We start from the raw sequence: 21191 nt of genomic DNA, 5'->3' as shown, positions 1-21191 counted from the left end.
TGTTGGGCCAGGTGTGGTGGCTCACGCCTGTAATCCCAGCACTTTGGGAGGCCGAAGCAGGCCGATCACTTGACGTCAGGAGTTCGAGACCAGCCTGGCCAATATAGTGAAACCCCATCTCTGCTAAAAATACTAAAATTAGCTGGGCATGGTGGCAGGTGCCTGTAATCTCAGCTACTTGGGAAGGTGAGGCAGGAGAATCGCTTGAACCTGGGAGGTGGAGGCTACAGTGAGCAGAGATGGAGCCACTGCACTCCAGTCTGGATGACAGAGCAGACTTCATCTTAAAAGAAAAAAGAAAGAAAGAAAGAAAGAAGTGTTGTTCTGTGTCACCCTTAATAGATCTCCTTATTAATCTCTTCCTCAAAGGAAAGAAAATACATGAGTTGTTAAAACTTAACAGGTTTTTTTTGCTCTATAACTTTCTCCTACCACAAGGTTCATTTTTGAAGTAGCTAATCCTGAGGGCTAAAGCAGTGGAATGAAAGGTTAGGGAAAAAAAAAAAAGTATAACGCACAAGCATTTTTATACAGAGGTGGTGGTGGTTTCTTGGGTAAAATAAAACTTCAAGCTGGGTAAGAGGAAAATTAATCTTTTAATCCAATGTCTATCTCAGAGCTAAGCCAAGATACTCCAGAGGAATTTGAGGTAACTGGCCTATGTTGAGCACTTCTTGTCACTTAACTGGGAAACTAAGTTTTAGGCTTGCTTCTCATAACCATAAAATGGGCATTTTAACTGTATCCCTACTACATGAAATTTACCAGTAAAAGGCATCTATTACGGGCTGAATTGTGTGGTCACCCTGTACCCCCACCCTCCTGTCCACATTCATCTGTTGAAGTCCTAACCTCCAGTACCTGAGAATGTGACTATATCTGGAGACAGGGTCTTTACAAAGGTAATTAAGGTTAAATGAGGTCAGTGGGGTGGGCCCTAATCCAATATGACTGGTGTCTTTATAAGGAGAGCTTAGAACACAGACGTGCACAGAGGGAAAACCATGTGGTGACACAGCTATCTATAAGCCACAGAGAGATGCCTCAGAAGAAATGAACCCTGATGACACCTTGCTTTGGTACTTTAGCCTCCAGAACCGTGACGAAATAAATTTCTGTTTAAGCCAGTAGTCAGCAGTACTTATTATAGCAGCCCTAGCAAACTAATGCAGCACCCAAAAAGTAGCTTTAGGGAGTTTGGTTTTAAAAATACACTGAAAATCCAAGAACTCTCCCCAAGATTGCCCCTCAAAAAAATCTCTGCAACTATTAACACAGCAATAAATTGAGAAATTCCCTAGAGTGTGAACTGTGACATTCTTAACACAATTACCAATCATTGTTGAATTATATTGGCACTGCCTTTTAACATGAGTGGTATATGAAAGTCACTGTATGAAACTGTAGGAAATTGATGATCGAGCAAGGCAAAAAAATAATTTGATCCATGGATAAATACAACTTATTTATCTTTGTAAAGGCAAATTACAACCTTAGTCCAATATAAGCCACTGAAAACTGGTTGGTGACTCTGACTTTTTTTCTTTTAATTATTGTTATTATTTTTCCAATAAGAGGCTGGTTAGGGGATTTTCTTTTTATTTATTGAGGATTTAAACCTCTTTCTAAAAGCGTTGAGGTTGCTTGAAAATTTCAAAATAAAGCATAAAATAAAAATCAGATAGTCAAAATTCAAACGTTCATGTGAGAAAGAGAATAAACAGCTGCTCTACATTTTTATCGAAACAAAACAAGAAAGGGCTTTCAACAGATACCTGGAAGAAAAAGCTCTGAGAGTTACCATTGAAACAAAGCAGAGTGGCTATATAATCACCTTATTAAAGGTTTTTAGAAGCCTGAATAGATAATAGTGGACAAGGAAGAACAGCTCCTTACAGCACCTTTCAGTCTTAAAATTAAACAATGACTATAAAGTGATGTAATATATTAGGCTTTTATTTTCAGTTTTAAGAAAAGGCTGTATGGACACAAGATATGAAGGGAATGCATTTGAAAGTGAATAGTTTTAGATTATCTACCTTAACGACAGACAACGGAAGCATGTTCAACTTTCAAGAGTTTTTACAAACTCATATTAATCCTTTGTTCTATATTTTTCCTTATATATTTTCAGCTATTAAGAATCAACACATGAATGAGATTAATTCCTAACCAAAAATATTGCTTATTCTAATTCTCTTATTTTGACTTACTATGTGCCAGGTGCTATGCTAAGTGACTTCCACACATCTTCACAACAACAAAATGTGATGGGTAGTATTTGTAATTCTTTAATTAATCTTCACTAAGCACAATTCATTATGCCAGATTTGCAATACAGGTACCCCCAAAACCTGAGCTAAAGTGAGAGCAAAGCTACTAAGAATGAATATATCAATGAGATTAATTTGTCTACAGATGTGATCCACTCTAGAAGATATTTTACAAACATGACTGACAAAATGGACAATGTGCATATCTTGATCAAAGTCACTAAAAAATTGTCTCAACACCTCTCCTCCCTACCTAGATCTAATTTCATGACTTTCAAGCAATCTTCTGCTCTAATCTGGACATTGCTACTGCAGAGAGAATACGTCAGTCAAGAAGTCATCCCCGGCATCTGGTCTACCTGGAAGTCTTATGCTTCATTATAAATGAATAAATTGGCATCTGGTCCTAACTGGTTGGTTACTAAAAAACTAATCCTTCATCAAATCTGACAAAATCAAGTTTTGGGGCCTCATGAAGCTCAATACTAGACCCGAGACCATGGCAATCGTAACCCCACGCTCCTGGGTCTTGCTTAAGGAGCCAGCAAGAGATATTTCTTAAAAGAAAGACATCTCTCTTTGTCCTTTATCTTTTTGTCTTTCAGTTTGAGGCAATGTTAACCCAAGTCAGTATGTCTTTATATAAACAAAATTTCCATGTACGCAACATTAAAAACTATTTAGTCTTCTCTTAGAGTTCATAGACCAGTAAAATTTGAAAACATAAATATTCTGGGAAAAAGTTACTTTTATTTTTTCATTGACAAGTAAGATCACTAAAAATAATCTATTTAAGAAACAAAGGATAGTAATGAAGAAAAAAGGAAAGGCAATCACGTAATAGTACACTTTTTTTCTTTTTTTGAGACAGGGTGTCACTCTGTCACCCTGGCTGGAGTGCAGTGGTACAATCATGGCTCACTGCACCCTTGACCTCCCCATCCCAAGCAATCCTCCCACCTCAGCCTCCCAAGTAGTTGGGACTACAAGCATGTGCCAACACACCTCGCGAGTTTTTAAAAATCTTTTGTAGAGACAAGGTTTCGCCATGTTGCCCAGGTTGCTCTTGAATTCCTGGGCTCAAAGAATCCTCCTGCTTCAGCCTCCCAAAGTGCTGGGATTACAGGTGACTTTTTTTCCTAGTTAAGTGAATTTAGCTTTAAGGAAAACCCACTAGAGAGAGCTTATTTTTCTTGACAACCCTCAACAAAGACGGGCCCCAGAGGCAACTAATCCAACAGGAACACCTTCATAAGGAAACTGGGACAAAGAAGAGTTGATCACTTTGCCTAAGATGACACAGCAATATCCCAAATCTTGTTTCACTACAATTTCCAGTACCTGGAACTGACTCGAACTAGTTCCAAAGGAAAAGGTAAACTCTTCTACATGTATATATATATCCCTTATGTTCTCCTTATCCTGATGCCACTGTCGCCACTGGGTTTGGTTTTTGGCCTAATACATTTATGCTAGAACACTATATTATGGTATTATTTCTGGCACTGTAGCATGAAAAGACCTACATCTGATGACCAAGTAAGATTTTATAAGCTATTTAGTCTCCAGAAGATCTGATGTACCCAGGAATTTCTAAGTTCTACAACACATTGATTTCAAACACTAGTCAAAAAGGAGATCCAGTGATAAAAATATTTAACTCCTTATTCACAACATACTAAAATCAAGGAATGGAAGAATTTTTATTTTTATTTGTTTTGGGAATGATGAGAATACAGCTATTTAGTCCATAACACTTGTTAGGGGTTGTGGAACTTAAAATGAGCTTTGACAAATGGAAGGCATTTTCTACACACAGAAATTTGAAATCCATATTCCAAAGTAAATTAGTAGAAAGTAAGTAAACAAGACCTCTGTATTTCATCCAATTGTTTTAGACCATGATACTAAAAAAACAGACACTAAAATTCTTGTGAGTGGATGTTCCCTCCTCCTGGTGAAACTTAGCTTGCTTCACTATGCACGTAAAAAAAGAACTCAACAGAACATTAGCACAGGAAAGGAGAATCTAATGAAGGCAATGGAAAGCCAACAAAACTTCATTTTTCTTGTTTTTGTTAGACAGCAAACAGCAAATGACCTTGTCCTATGCAATGTCAAGTACTGTGGTTTTAGGCTGCCTTTTTCTGGTTTTAGATCTCTGCTTATCCTTTCCTGCTGGAACATTTTTCCAGCCACGTGGAAATGGCTTTTATGTTAACATTTCAAAGGACACTCTACAGAAGCTAACATTAGATAAAGCCAGTCTTTAGGTATCATTATGGGATTTTCATTTATTCTGATTGTCACCAAGTTCAGGACAGGGAATCAGTTGGCCCTCAAATTAAAAAGAAAAGTTTCTGCCACAATTTTGAGGTAAAAGAATTACTCTTAAATTAGCTGATAGTTTAATAGCAACTTACAGTTATCATTACGGAACAAACTAATGTGATTTCTCCACTGCTGAAGCACAACTACTGTATCAGCTTTGTGCACTTCACTAGGGTAAATCAATTATCACTTACCATTAATAAGCAGAGAGCTATCGGATCCTGGATATGAATAGTTTAGACGACCTGAAGGTAAAAGAAGGCCGTTACTAAATTTACTGTTTTCATAGATGGTTTAAACTTATTCAATAACAGAGCTAATTGACTTGCTTTCAAATAGGCAAGGTATTTGAATCAGAGGATATATCGATCAGCATGTTCATCAATATTCAAAAAGGAAAAGTTTGAAAGTAGGAAAAGAAAATATTTCTCATATTTAACTAGGTCCTTCTAATTTGCAAATCCCCATCCAAGGTAATTTTCTTTATACCATTATGTAATAGCAACTCATTATGACAATCTTCACATTTCTGCCCCAATAAATGTGAAAATTTTTCATTTGTGTAGTGTTTTGTTACTTTTGAAAGTATGTAATTGGCAGTAATATTTTCCTATGTGACTCACAAGAAAAGTGCCACGCTTATGCCTACATGTAGAGACAGGCTAATGGGTTTAATTTCAGGTTTGGCGAAATATTTCCAGAGGGAAGAAGAACATTTCACTGAACTTACATATGATGAAAAACATCAAAAGCCCAGGGCACAGTAGGCACTCACTAAATGCTGGGCTACCTTCCTCTGATTTTTGAAGTGTGTCAAAATCTACTTTTGAAACTAAAATGGGCACCCAAGATATCCCTCAAAAAAGAATTTGTGAAGGTACTAAAATTTTTGTTGGATGAACTGTCTTCCAAATTGGTAGCCACAAATAACACATGAGGGGGAATGGCACTGGGATTTATCTTGAAAGAATTACATTTCTGTTTTGGAAGAGTTTCAACATGTAAGTTGAGTTATCTACACTACAAAGCCTTACTGAGTACACATATGGACCTAGTTCTAAACTATAAGTTATAAAATAAGAATCATCATGTAACACTTTTAAGTGTCCAAACCCCACGTGCCATCTGCACCCACCTTGAGAAGAATGACTGAAGAACCCTCAACAGGTCTTCCTCATCTAAGGAATGGATAGGGGAACCTGGTTGGTAGTTCTCTACGATAGTCCCGCCCTCTATAAATCAGGATTTAGAATAGGAATTTTAAAGTGACTCAGAACTACAAACATTCCTTTAGGAAACAGCAGTCTGAATTTTGACCCCACAGAACCATGACTCTCAAAGGCTAAGGAAAAACGGATAAACATAGGTTCTCCGATGGCTTGCGGCTGGGGCAGACCTTCCAGGATGCCTGCAAGGACTCCACCTAGTTCCACTGAACACTCTGAGAACCAGAGCTAGCATGGGGTCGCATCAATCCAACAGCTACATATTAACAACTCTTTAGAAAGGAACTTAAGGTCTTCAATGTTTTAAAATGATGCTTTTTTGAAATAGTCTCCATAGTAATGAATTCATGTAATGAAAAGAGGAAACTATTCTCTATTGCCAACAGCTTTAATTAATCCATATCCAAAATTTGAAGTCTGGATAAACTCTGAACTTTATAATTTTCCTACAATCTTAAAACCAAATGAAAGGATTTAAAAGAAATTAAGTTGGTAATTGTTCCATTTAAATTTCAGCTTGTTCCTATATAGGGAGTGGAGGTAGGAATGGAGACGGAAGAAAAAAAGGTAAAAATTAATTTTGATATTTCAATTTATTCCTAAAAATTGGTTTCATTCTTTAATGCTAATGTATATAGCCAAGCACCCAAATCTACTGAATTCTATCTAGACTGCTTTTTAACTAAAGCCTGGATCTATGGCCTGTCACAAGTATATATTTTTAAAAGGATAAACTTGAGATGCTAGGAGCAAGAACATGACCCTGTTAAAAACTTGGAGGATGGAGGGCCAGGTGAAGTGGCTCATGCCTGTAATCCCAGCACTCTGAGAGGCCAAGGTGAGCAGATCACCTGAGGTCAGGAGTTCGAGACCAGCCTGGTCAATGTGGTGAAACCCCATCTCTACTAAAAATACAAAAATTAGCCAGGCATGGTGGTGCACGTTTGTAATCATTCCCAGCTACTGGGGAGGCTGAGGCAGGAGAATTGCTTGAACCCCGGAGGTGGGGTTTGCAGTGAGCCGAGATCTTGCTATTGCTCTCCAGCCTGGGTGACAAAGACAAAACTCCGTCTCAAAACAAACAAACAAACAAACAAAAAACTTAGGAGGTGGGAACAGAGTACTGTTTCTGAATTACAACTAAAAGTAGCAGCTGATTTTCTGTAATGGAACATATATACAGATTTTATACTTCTAAAACTCTCTAGTAAATGAATAAGAGCTACCACACACTTTCATTTATCATAAATCATTTTCAGAAGAAAGACTAAATCAATATAGAGACACAAATATTTGATAACATTAGTTGAAATATTAAGAGAAAATGTCCTATTATCTCCAAGAAGATAATTCTAATTATTTAATGCTAACATTGCAATAGAAACCACGGCTGTTCTATATGAACGATAATGCCTCTTATTTGATGCCAAGAAAGGATTATTATTATTATTATTTTAATTTTTGAGACAGGGTCTTACTCTGTCGCCCAGGCTGGAGTGCAGAGTGGTGCTATCTCAGTTCCAGCCTTGACCTCCCAGGCTCAAGTGATCCTACCATCTCGAGTCTCCCAAGTAACTGGGACGACAGATGCATGCCACCATGCCTGGCTAATTTTTTATTTTTTGTAGTGATGGGGGTCTCCCTATGTTACCCAGGCTGGTCTTGAACTTTTGGGCTCAAGCAATCCTCCCACCTCAGCCTCTTAAAGTGCTGGGTTTACAGGAATGAGCCACCTCACCCAGCCCTAAGGGAGGATAATGAACAATGAGAATCCAAAAGACAATTACTAAACAGGCTGGTTTCACAATGAAGTTTCACAAATGAAGTTCCACTTTATCACAAACTCATGTTTTGGGTACCTTTTAAAGAGAAAATTTCAACTTGACAGTAACAAAACGGTCCTTTAACTCAATTATGAGATTAACTCATCACATATCTCCTGGAGAGACCTCCTGCAACCAAAGGAGTGACCTTTAATACTTTCACTGTTCCTTGGCCTTATAAGTTACAGTCATTCTACCCTCCAGCTAAGACACAATGCGACAATGAAGAATTACTGGCAAAGTTCATAGCTGAACTCGGAAAAGTGATACTTGTTTTTAATTTTTTTGATCCGGCCTTGTGATATGATTCCTGTTGTCAGGTTAGAATCAATTGTGGTCTCTAGTAGCAAACACACCTGTGACATTCTGTTAAACAATCAGCTATTCTTTCCACTTAAATTTTAACATATAGGCAGTGACATTAAGAAATTGTTTCTTTTTTTAACTTTCATAATGCTTCCCTAACCTGCGTACCCTACTCTTCTGTAAATTCTCTCCACAACTAAAATATCTACAGAGCTGTCCATAATCTATTATGGATAACACATATCATTTCCTTTCTGGATATCTTCCAAAAGCTCCTATTAAAAGTGCCACGGGAATTTGGTTATCTACAACCTTTTTGCACTCTCCTTGTACTCTTTCCTTTATTTCTGTTCTAATATCCTTTCTGCTGCATTGGTGTAAATTTCTATAGATTTTCTATTCCACAGCTAGCTAGTTGATAATCCCCTCCCATGCCTGAGACAGTGGCCCTCGCTCCATGTTCCCAATGAAGGGTGTGTGTGTAGTTTATATATAAATATATATTTTTATGTTGATATATAAATGTGTGCTTATATATAAGCATATTTGCATACTTATAAATAAATATATAAATGTTATTTTTTAGAGCATTTTAGGTTCACAGAAGAATGGAGAGGAAGACACAGAGATTTCTGATATCCCCCTGCCCCCACATATGCATAGCTTTACCCCATTATCAACATCCCCACCAGAGTGGTATAGGTTGATGGCAAAAACTGCAATTACTTTTGCACCAACCTATACATTTGTTACACCCAAAGTTCATAGTTTACATGAGGGTTCACTCTTGGTGTTCATTCTGTGGGTTTGGACAAATGTATAATGACATGTGTCCACCCATTATGGTATCACACAAAGTAGTTTCATCCCTCTTTGCCAGCCCCCAACCCCTGGCCTTTTTATTGTCTCACAGACTTGCCTTTTCCAGACTATCATGCAGTTGGAATCATAAAGTATGCAGCCTTCCAGATTGCCATCTTTCACTTAGTCATATGCATTGAAGGTTCCTCCACATCTTTTCATGGTTTCATAGCTCATTTCTTTTTAGTGCTTGATAACAGTCCATTGTTTGGATGGATCACAGTTTACTAATCTATATGCACCTACTGAAGGGTATCTTGATTTTTCCAAGTTTTCACAAGTATGAATAAAGCTTCCATAAACATCTATGGGCATGCGGGCTTTTGCGTAGGCATAAATTTTCTCAAGGATTTTTTCAAATGTATTTTTTTTTTCAGATTCACCTTTTTCCAAAACACCTTTCCCAACGAGGAAACATCTTTTTTTTTTTTTTTTTTTGAGACAGAGTCTCACTCTGTTGCCTAGGCTGCAGTGCAGTAGCGCAATCTTGGCTTACTGCAACCTCTGCCTCCTGGGTTCAAGCGATTCTTCTGCCTCAGCCTCCTGAGTAGCTGGGACTACAGGCACGCGCCACCACACCCAGCTAATTTTTGTATTTTCAGTAGAGATAGGGTTTCACCATATTGGCCAGGCTGGTCTTGAACTCCTGACCTTGTGATCCTCCCGCCTCGGCCTCCCAAAGTGCTAGGATTACAGGTGTGAGCCACCATGCCTGGCCGGAAACATATTTTTAACAAACTCACCAAATTTTATTTGTAGCTACAAAGCAACAACTAACTTTCTTACCTAATCATTTCAGCTTCTGGCTAACCTTCTTACCTCTTTTACATTAAAGCCCCCTTTGGAATTAGAGCTTTTAATACCTAGGCATCTTGAGTTTCCTGTTTCGGTACCAGGTGAGCATTTGATGAGTTAATTCCACTGAACTCAAAACATCAGTATTTCATAAATAAAATATAATAAAATAAAAATTGAGATGTCTGAATATTAACATAACTCAGTACCTGCCTGCTGTTTTGTTTGGTTGGATTTTTGAGAACTCATCTTTATTTTATTTCATTTTTCAGACGCTCTGTCTCCCAGGCTGCAATGCAATGGCGTGATCTTGGCTCACTGCAACCTCTGCCTCCCAGGTTCAAGTGATTCTCCCACCTCAGCCTCCTGAGTAGCTGGGATTACTGGCACCCGTCATCATGCCCGGGTAATTTTTTTATTTTTGTAGAGGCGGGATTTCACCATGTTGGCCAGGCTGATCTTGAACTTCTGACCTCAGGTGATGCCCCTGCCTCGGCCTCCCAAAGTGCTGGGATTACAGGCATGAGCCATGGTGCCTGGCCAAGAACTCATCTATCTTTAATCATTATCCAGGTTTGGGCACATTCAGAATTAATTTCTCAAGGGAGAAGGAAAGCATTCGGATTTCAGCATGTGAACCTATTTGATGGGCAAAATTCAATCTTTGAAGGCTCTTGGTATTGACTGTGTTATAAATATAAAAAATACCGCCTGGTCAGCAGCCCTAATCTTAAGGAACACTATGACAGGAAAAGTAGTAGTCTCTGGAGGCCAGCTGCAGAATTTGGAACCAGAAGCCTGGCATACATCATGCCGAAGGCATAGGCTATATTTGGTGACATGACTCAACCTAGCCAAATATAGGCAACAGATACAGAGTGACTCTGGGGATCTACACTACCAAATCCTACAACCTAGAAAGATCCACACGTCAACTAGGCAATTCTATGCTAAGCATTTGCCAGTTGGAAGAACCAATATTTACCAACAGACTGACTGAGAACAGGTGGGGGGAGGAGGTGCTAAAAAGAACAGTATGTAGTATCACATCCTTTTAAGACACTAACTAAAGTAACCAAGTCAAAAAATAAAAAGAGAAAAGACTAAAGGAAATCCTCCTTTACATTAGCAGTATATATAAGTATTACTTTAATTAATTAGGTAAAATAAGTTATTTTCTAAAGAATAATCCAGATATTACTACTACCGATAATTCAACAGGAAATGATAGAATAAATGCTGCCATTTCAAACACATAAACACCGAAAAGTATCAAATGTATCTGCAGCGCAATTAGATTTCATGCTATCTATAAACTTTTCTTTTCCAGTCATGACAACAATGTTGACAACATGGTACAGGCCAAGGAATGATAATAGGAAATAACTCTGCGAGGTTCTCCAAAACATACAGACAGTCCTATAAAGTGACAAGTAGAATAAAAATTTTAAGGATCAACTTTTGATTGATTCACTCTATAAAAATGTGGATACTCCAAAGAAAAGCAGGGTGTTTGCAGGAGTCTTCAGTGAGCACCATTAAAAATTTCTAATACACACACAAATATACACACACATACATGTGTTGTTGTTGATTACCTAACTAGAAGTGCTGCTCCCGCCTCTGCTCCTTCTACTTTTGTTTAGCTCACATCTAAGTGAATCAAAACTATACTGTCATAAGTAACATTTTAAAGGAGGTAGTCCTCCTAGCCCTGCACATCTTCTGTTTTTACAAACCCCACTTGAGGCTTGAAGCAAGATGGCGCTATGGGGACCCGGACACTGGACAGCAAAGCTCAAGAAATGTGTAATAAATCCACTGGTTATGAATGCCAACTTTATACTTACACAAATGCAAAAGACATATCAATATGAACAAAACAGCATTCAATATGTTCCATAATTTAATGGTATAAATTTAATTTTTAATAATTTAGTCTATTGACACAAAAATAACTCCCCAAATCAAAATCAGTAAGCTTATTCTACCCCCTTATCTATTTGTGCTACAATCAACTTCAACAAAGACATTCCCATGCAAAAATCACAAAGAAGGAACTGGCTGAAACTGTTATCAACTGAAGTCTTGTCCCCTCCCAAAGAGCCACTTAAAATTCACTAAACACACACAGAGTTTAGGCTAAACAAAACCCTTCTCTGCTACAGATTTGGCTTTCAGCTCAAAAGCCAGTGCTTACAAAAATCTTTGAATTAATGGCTTACCTAACTCTCCACACTGCCATTTCGCTTCTCACATCAGGCACTCCAGCCATTCAGAACTGCTGGCCTGTAACTTCAACTTCCGGGTTACTCCCTCTACCTAGAATGCCCTCCTCTCTCTCTCTGCCCCTCAATGTCTTACCACTCAAAGCCTCCACAGTTTTGTCCAGGCAGTTCCCCTATTAGGCCTCACATCTTATGAGAAGCCTTCCCTGCCCTACATCATCCTTGCTGTGATTCAGATAACACTCTGTACTCCTTTCAGTGTTCTTTACACTTATTACACTGTATTTACATTACTTGTTTTAATCTCTTGCTGTCGGGCAATGAGATCTTTATGGATTTTGGGTCTGATATCCCAGAGCCTGGAGCAGAGAAAGGTGCTCAATAAACAGCTATAGAAAATGAATGAAGCAAAGTCAGCAGTTGATGGTCTCTCTGCCATGGAAGATGCAGTGTAATGGGTAGAGTCAAGCTGCATCATCTTGTGACCGAGGTCAAATTATTTAGCTTTGTTGAACCTCAGGAAAACAGAGATAATTCCATCGACTTCACAAAGCTGTTGTGAGACAGTCTTGACATAATGTTTGCAGAATGCCAAGAAAGGTCTCTCAATATGCGGTAGGTACTTAACCAAATTAATTCCTTTCCCTTCCCCAGTAATAAGCCGAAGATAACCAACAGTTTTCCACTTGTAAGAGAAAGGACAGGGAGGATTTCTTTTGGCCAAAAAGTTCCAAACTGGAACCTTGGAGAAGGGAGTGGCAAATCTATGGGATATTTCAGCTTCAGAAAAATGAGAATTTGCTAGTATCCTTGGTTAAAAACAGGGATATAAGTCTTCTCAGGAAGAGAGAAAAGAACAAAACCTAACCCCTTACTTTTATCAAAGCCAAACTGGCAAAGATACAAAAGAATGTTAATAAAAACTTCAAAAATTCAACCTAAATTTTTTCTTTTCAATAAAACCAGGAAGGATCTTCATTTTGAACCAAAACCCCAAATTTAATGTTTCAGTTGTGATATGATTATTGTAATAGTGGCAAAATAAAATAACACTTATGTATAAGATGGGTGAGGTCAATGGAGTATGTTTCTACAGATGGGAGGAAGCTTTCATATGAAGGAAGGACTGCTTTGACTACAACTCGGGGCAGGTGTGAAGCTGCAAGATCTAAAAGCATCTAAGAATTTCAGGCAGAAGGGAATGTCTAGAGAGAAACTAGTAAGAAGCTGATCCAATTAAGGAATTCAAAAGATTTCCTACTGCCAGTAAAGCTAACAACAAACCAGCAAGCAGGAAGGCTATTTTTATCCTTGCCAGAAGCCTTCTGACTCTAGATGCTACATTTAGAGGATAGAGCAACAAGATAACTTGCCTTAAGAGGATGTTATGATACCAGTGATTAATGGCAATTTTTTAAGCTCTAAAAAACTCAGCAAAACTAGGTGTAGTTTTTCTCCAAACTAAGCCAGCCAAAGTCAGTTGGAAAAAAAGGGTGAAAAAAATATAATGGAAAGAAAAGTGGAAAAACAGACAGAGTAGTAGAAAAAATTAAAGCAATCCACAAAAAAAGCCAAGGCAGTAAATTAAAATTCTCCTACCTTGCAAAAAGTTTGATTAAAAGAAGCACATGTTACCAGATACATGTATTAAAAGAACCAATGAATAAACATAAAGAACTGGCCCCAAGGTGAAAATAATTTTAACAAATGGCTCTCTGTATTGACATGAACATAAAAAAACACGAAGATAAACTTACGAAGTCTCTAGGAACCACAAGCTAAGTCAGTGTAAATGACTGAGAACTTTAGAGATAAGAGAGAGAAGCCGATGGGCGGAGCAAGATGGCCGAATAGGAACAGCTCCAGTCTCCAACTCCCAGAGCGAGCGACACAGAAGACCGGTGATTTCTGCATTTTCAACTGAGGTACTGGGGTCATCTCACTAGGGAGTGCCGGACAATCGGTGCTGGTCAGCTGCTGTAGCCCGACCAGCAAGAGCTGAAGCAGGGCGAGGCATCGCCTCACCTGGGAAACGCAAGGGGGAAGGGAATCCCTTTTCCTAGCCAGGGGAACTGAGACACACAACACCTGGAAAATTGGGTAACTCCCACCCCAATACTGTGCTTTAAGCAAACGGGCACACCAGGAGAATATATCCCACACCTGGGCAGGAGGCTCCCACACCCACGGAGCCTACCTCATTGCTAACACAGCAGTCTGCAGCGATCTAACCGCAAGGCAGCAGCGAGGCTGGGGGAGGGGCACTCGCCATTGCTGAGACTTAAGTAGGTAAAGCCGCTGGGAAGCTCGAACTGGGTGGAGCTCACAGCAGCTCAAGGAAACCTGCCCGTCTCTGTAGACTCCACCTCTGGGGACAGGGCACAGCTAAAAAAAAAAAACAACAACAACAAAAAGGCAGCAGAACCTCTGCAGACGCAAACGACTCTGTCTGACAGCTTTGAAGAGAGCAGTGGATCTCACAACACGGAGGCTGAGATCTGAGAAGAGACAGACTGCCTGCTCAAGTGGGTCCCTGACCCCTGAGTAGTCTAACTGGGAGACATCACCCACTAGGGGCAGTCTGACACCCCACACCTCACAGGGTGGAGTAGACCCCTGAGAGGAAGCTTCCAAAGTAAGAATCAGACAGGTACACTCACTGTTCAGCAATATTCTATCTTCTGCAACCTCTGCTGCTGATACCCAGGCAAACAGGGTCTGGAGTGGACCTCAAGAAATCTCCAACAGACCTACAGCTGAGGGTCCTGACTGTCAGAAGGAAAACTATCAAACAGGAAGGACACCTATACCAAAACCCCATCAGCACATCACCATCATCAAAGACCAGAGACAGATAAAACCACAAAGATGGGGAAAAAGCAGGGCAGAAAAGCTGGAAATTCAAAAAATAAGAGCGCATCTCCCCCTGCAAAGGAGCGCAGCCCATCGCCAGCAACGGATCCAAGCTGGTCAGAGAATGACTTTGACGAGATGAGAGAAGAAGGCTTCAGTCCATCAAACTTCTCAGAGCTAAAGGAGGAATTACGTACCCAGTGCAAAGAAACTAAAAATCTTGAAAAAAGAGTGGAAGAATTGACAGCTAGACTAATTAATGCAGAGAAGGTCATAAACGAAATGACAGAGATGAAAACCATGACACGAGAAATACGTGACAAATGCACAAGCTTCAGTAACCAACTCGATCAACTGGAAGAAAGAGTATCAGCGATTGAGGATCAAATGAATGAAATGAAGCGAGAAGAGAAACCAAAAGAAAAAAGAAGAAAAAGAAATGAACAAAGCCTGCAAGAAGTATGGGATTATGTAAAAGACCAAATTTACGTCTGATTGGGGTGCCTGAAAGTGAGGGGGAAAATGGAACCAAGTTGGAAAACACTCTTCAGGATATCATCCAGGAGAACTTCCCCAACCTAGTAGGGCAGGACAACATTCAAATTCAGGAAATACAGAGAACGCCACAAAGATACTCCTCCAGAAGAGCAACTCCAAGACACATCATTGCCAGATTCACCAAAGTTGAAATGAAGGAAAAAATCTTAAGGGCAGCCAGAGAGAAAGGTCGGGATACCCACAAAGGGAAGCCCATCAGACTAACAGCAGATCTCTCGGCAGAAACTCTACAAGCCAGAAGAGAGTGGGGGCCAATATTCAACGTTCTTAAAAAAAAGAATTTTAAACCTAGAATTTCATATCCAGCCAAACTAAGTTTCATAAGTGAAGGATAAATAAAATCCTTTACAGATAAGCAAATGCTTAGAGATTTTGTCACCACCAGGCCTGCCTTATAAGAGACCCTGAAGGAAGCTCTAAACATGGAAAGGAACAACCGGTACCAGCCATTGCAAAAACATGCCAAAATGTAAAGACCATCGAGGCTAGGAAGAAACTGCATCAACTAATGAGCAAAATAACCAGTTAATATCATAATGGCAGGATCAAGTTCACACATAACAATATTAACCTTAAATGTAAATGGACTAAATGCTCCAGTTAAAAGACACAGACTGGCAAACTGGATAAAGAGTCAAGACCCATCAGTCTGCTGTATTCAGGAGACCCATCTCACATGCAGAGACATACATAGGCTCAAAATAAAGGGATGGAGGAGCAAATGGAGAACAAAAAAAAAAGGAGGGGTTGCAATCCCAGTCTCTGATAAAACAGACTTTAAACCATCAAAGATCAAAAGAGACAAAGAAGGCCATTACATAATGGTAAAGGGATCAATTCAGGAAGAGCTAACTCTCCTAAATATATATGCACCCAATACGGGAGCACCCAGATTCATAAAGCAAGTCCTTAGAGACTTACAAAGAGACTTAGACTCCCATACAATAATGGGAGACTTCAACACTCCGCTGTCAACATTAGACAGATCAACGAGACAGAAAGTTAACAAGGATATCCAGGAATTGAACTCATCTCTGCACCAAGCGGACCTAATAGACATCTATAGAACTCTCCACCCCAAATCAACAGAATATACATTCTTCTCAGCACCACATCGCACTTATTCCAAAATTGACCACATAATTGGAAGTAAAGCACTCCTCAGCAAATGTAAAAGAACAGAAATTATAACAAACTGTCTCTCAGACCACAGTGCAATCAAACTAGAACTCAGGACGAAGAAACTCAATCAAAACCGCTCAACTACATGGAAACTGAACAACCTGCTCCTGAATGACTACTGGGTACATAACGAAATGAAGGCAGAAATAAAGATGTTTTTTGAAACCAATGAGAACAAAGATACAACATACCAGAATCTCTGGGACACATTTAAAGCAGTGTGTAGAGGGAAATTTATAGCACTAAATGCCCACAAGAGAAAGCAGGAAAGATCTAAAATTGACACTCTAACATCACAATTAAAAGAACTAGAGAGGCAAGAGCAAACACATTCAAAAGCTGGCAGAAGGCAAGAAATAACTAAGATCAGAGCAGAACTGAAGGAGATAGAGACACAAAAAACCCTCCAAAAAATCAATGAATCCAGGAGTTGGTTTTTTGAAAAGATCAACAAAATTGACAGACCGCTAGCAAGACTAATAAAGAAGAAAAGAGAGAGGAATCAAATAGACGCAATAAAAAACGATAAAGGGGATATCACCACCGACCCCACAGAAATACAAACTACCATCAGAGAATACTATAAACACCTCTACGCAAATCAACTAGAAAATCTAGAAGAAATGGATAATTTCCTGGACACTTACACTCTCCCAAGACTAAACCAGGAAGAAGTTGAATCCCTGAATAGACCAATAGCAGGCTCTGAAATTGAGGCAACAAGTAATAGCCTACCCACCAAAAAAAGTCCAGGACCAGATGGATTCACAGCTGAATTCTACCAGAGGTACAAGGAGGAGCTGGTACCATTCCTTCTGAAACTATTCCAATCAATAGAAAAAGAGAGAATCCTCCCTAACTCATTTTATGAGGCCAACATCACCCTGATACCAAAGCCTGGCAGAGACACAACAAAAAAAGAGAATTTTAGACCAATATCCCTGATGAACATCGATGCAAAAATCCTCAATAAAATACTGGCAAACCGGATTCAGCAGCACATCAAAAAGCTTATCCACCATGATCAAGTGGGCTTCATCCCTGGGATGCAAGGCTGATTCAACATTCGCAAATCAATAAACATAATCCAGCATATAAACAGAACCAAAGACAAGAACCACATGATTATCTCAATAGATGCAGAAAAGGCTTTTGACAAAATTCAACAGCCCTTCATGCTAAAAACGCTCAATAAATTCGGTATTGATGGAACGTACCTCAAAATAATAAGAGCTATTTATGACAAACCCACAGCTAATATCATACTGAATGGTGCAAAAACTGGAAAAATTCCCTTTGAAAACTGGCACAAGACAGGGATGCTCTTTCTCACCACTCCTATTCAACACAGTGTTGGAAGTTCTGGCTAGGGCAATCAGGCAAGAGAAAGAAATCAAGGGTATTCAATTAGGAAAAGAAGAAGTCAAATTGTCCCTGTTTGCAGATGACATGATTGTATATTTAGAAAACCTCATCGTCTCAGCCCAAAATCTCCTTAAGCTGATAAGCAACTTCAGCAAAGTCTCAGGATACAAAATTAATGTGCAAAAATCACAAGCATTCTTATACACCAGTAACAGACAAACAGAGAGCCAAATCAGGAATGAACTTCCATTCACAATTGCTTCAAAGAGAATCAAATACCTAGGAATCCAACTTACAAGGGATGTAAAGGACCTCTTCAAGGAGAACTACAAACCACTGCTCAGTGAAATCAAAGAGGACACAAACAAATGGAAGAACATACCATGCTCATGGATAGGAAGAATCAATATTGTGAAAATGGCCATACTGCCCAAGGTTATTTATAGATTCAATGCCATCCCCGTCAAGCTACCAATGAGTTTCTTCACAGAATTGGAAAAAACTGCTTTAAAGTTCATATGGAACCAAAAAAGAGCCCGCATTGCCAAGACAATCCTAAGTCAAAAGGACAAAGCTGGAGGCGTCACGCTACCTGACTTCAAACTATACTACAAGGCTACAGTAACCAAAACAGCATGGTACTGGTACCAAAACAGAGCTATAGACCAATGGAACAGAACAGAGTCCTCAGAAATAATACCACACATCTACAGCCATCTGATCTTTGACAAACCTGAGAGAAACAAGAAATGGGGAAAGGATTCCCTATTTAATAAATGGTGCTGGGAAAATTGGCTAGCCGTAAGTAGAAAGCTGAAACTGGATCCTTTCCTTACTCCTTATACGAAGATTAATTCAAGATGGATTAGAGACTTAAATGTTAGACCTAATACCATAAAAACCCTAGAAGAAAATCTAGGTAGTACCATTCAGGACATAAGCATGGGCAAGGACTTCATGTCTAAAACACCAAAAGCAACGGCAGCAAAAGCCAAAATTGACAAATGGGATCTAATCAAACTAAAGAGCTTCTGCACAGCAAAAGAAACTACCATCAGAGTGAACAGGCAACCTACAGAATGGGAGAAAATTTTTGCAATCTACTCATCTGACAAAGGGCTAATATCCAGAATCCACAAAGAACTCAAACAAATATACAAGAAAAAAACAAACAACCCCATCAAAAAGTGGGCAAAGGATATGAACAGACATTTCTCAAAAGAAGACATTCATACAGCCAACAGACACATGAAAAAATGCTCATCATCACTCGCCATCAGAGAAATGCAAATCAAAACCACAATGAGATACCATCTCACACCAGTTAGAACGGCAATCATTAAAAAGTCAGGAAACAACAGGTGTTGGAGAGGATGTGGAGAAATAGGAACACTTTTACACTGTTGGTGGGATTGTAAACTAGTTCAACCATTATGGAAAACAGTATGGCAATTCCTCAAGGATCTAGAACTAGATGTACCATATGACCCAGCCATCCCACCACTGGGTATATACCCAAAGGATTATAAATTATTCTACTACAAAGACACATGCACACGTATGTTTATTGCGGCACTATTCACAATAGCAAAGACTTGGAATCAACCCAAATGTCCATCTGTGACAGACTGGATTAAGAAAATGTGGCACATATACACTATGGAATACTATGCAGCCATAAAAAAGGATGAGTTTGCGTCCTTTGTAGGGACATGGATGCAGCTGGAAACCATCATTCTTAGCAAACTATCACAAGAACAGAAAACCAAACACCGCATGTTCTCACTCATAGGTGGGAACTGAACAATGAGATCACTTGGACTCGGGAAGGGGAACATCACACACTGGGGCCTATCGTGGGGAGGGGGAGGGGGGAGGGATTGCATTGGGGAGTTATACATGATATAAATGATGAATTGATGGGTGCTGACGAGTTGATGGGTGCAGCACACCAACATGGCACAAGTATACATATGTAACAAACCTGCACGTTATGCACATGTACCCTAGAACTTAAAGTATAATAAAAAAAGAGAAAGAGAGAGAGAGAAGCCATAAGAAATCTAATTAGACTTTTCTCTGACTACAGAAACTAAAAAGAATTAAGACTGAGTTTCTTATTTATAACCATTATTTTATAAAATAGAATACTACTATACTGATAAAAAGCTGCCTTAAAACTGCTTACTGAAGTCCAAACCCCAAAAAGCAATCTGTAAAGTCACTAGTTGGCTTTTTGCATACAGACCTATCTATCATTAACTCTAGTCACTTACTTAACAGGAATTCTGACAACTTTTCTGAATCTTAATGAAGAATGGACTTGCATTTTATATTTGATACAAGAATTTCACCTTTTGTTATTTCTCAGAAGGCCCACTACCTATTTTGTACTATCAATACTCAGGGTTCTTACTTTTCCTCTTATTAATCTTCTAAATTAAATAATAAACAGGATATTCAAAGATGTCTGGTAATTAATTGGAAAACAAGCTGCATGAAGCCAGGAACCTTTGTTTTTAGTTAGTCCCTGATATATCCCAACAACCATAGTGCCTGGTGCACAGTAGATGCCTGATGTATATTTGTTATACGAATGACCTCAGACAGCTTTTGACATTACGTATACATCCAAAGCGGCGCAAAAGTGAGGGTGGGAAGGGAAGAAGTGTATCTGAATCACATGAAGAACACACATGCTTAAGTTCCATGGCAAATCTGGTGAATCAGAATCAGGGAAGAGAACAAGTCAACTTGGAAAAGTTTCCACTCCCAATAAGGTGCACTTCAGTATGAAACCAGCCAAATGTGAAGCCTGAATCTTTCATAGATTATGATAAAATACAGATTTTTAAATTTTGTACAATCTCCTAAATTGAAATTAAGAAATCTTGGCCAGGCATGATGGCTCATGTCTGTAATCCCAGCACTTTGGGAGGCCAAGGTGGGTGAATTGCTTGAGCCCAGGAGCTTGAGACCAGCCTAGGCAACATGGCAAAGCCCCATTTCTGCAAAAAATACAAAAATTATCCAGGTGCTGGCAGGCACCTGTAGTACCAGCTACTTGGGAGGCTGAAGTGGGAGGAGCATTTGAGCCAGGAGGCGGAGGCTGCAGTGAGCCAAGATTGTGCCGCTGCACTCTAGGATGGACAACAGAGCTAGACCCTGTCTCAAAAAAGAAAGAAAGAAAGAAAAAGAGGAAAAAAAAAATTGAATGCCTACCTTCTGTCAAAGCATACTAGACAAAAATGTTTACGTTTTCTTATGTTTGTTTCCTTCTCAGAGGCTACACAATAAATACTCAGGCCATTGAACCAGGAGCCAGAAGCTGTGTGTTCCTCCTACATTGACCCCTTGGAGGTACCAGGAATCTGAGTGACTTTACAGAAG

General features: G+C 39.3%; 1 protein-coding gene across 2 annotated transcripts in view; it reads right to left on the bottom strand.

The window, feature by feature from the left end:
• The window catches only part of CPEB4 (cytoplasmic polyadenylation element binding protein 4), a 78554-nt gene that overhangs the window by 23536 nt on the left and 33827 nt on the right, over positions 1-21191 (bottom strand). The window contains exon 3 of one of the 2 annotated variants that reach the window (XM_010373340.2): positions 4799-4849. The exons of the other annotated variant lie outside the window; for it this stretch is intronic. Coding sequence (XP_010371642.1) covers positions 4799-4849 — 51 coding nt within the window. The remainder of the gene's footprint in view (positions 1-4798; positions 4850-21191) is intronic. 2 annotated transcript variants of the gene reach the window in all.

The sequence above is a fragment of the Rhinopithecus roxellana genome, chromosome 3 (assembly GCF_007565055.1).
Source record: "Rhinopithecus roxellana isolate Shanxi Qingling chromosome 3, ASM756505v1, whole genome shotgun sequence".
In the NCBI taxonomy this organism is placed as follows: Eukaryota; Metazoa; Chordata; class Mammalia; order Primates; family Cercopithecidae; genus Rhinopithecus; species Rhinopithecus roxellana.
This window is presented reverse-complemented; position numbering and strand designations above follow the sequence as displayed.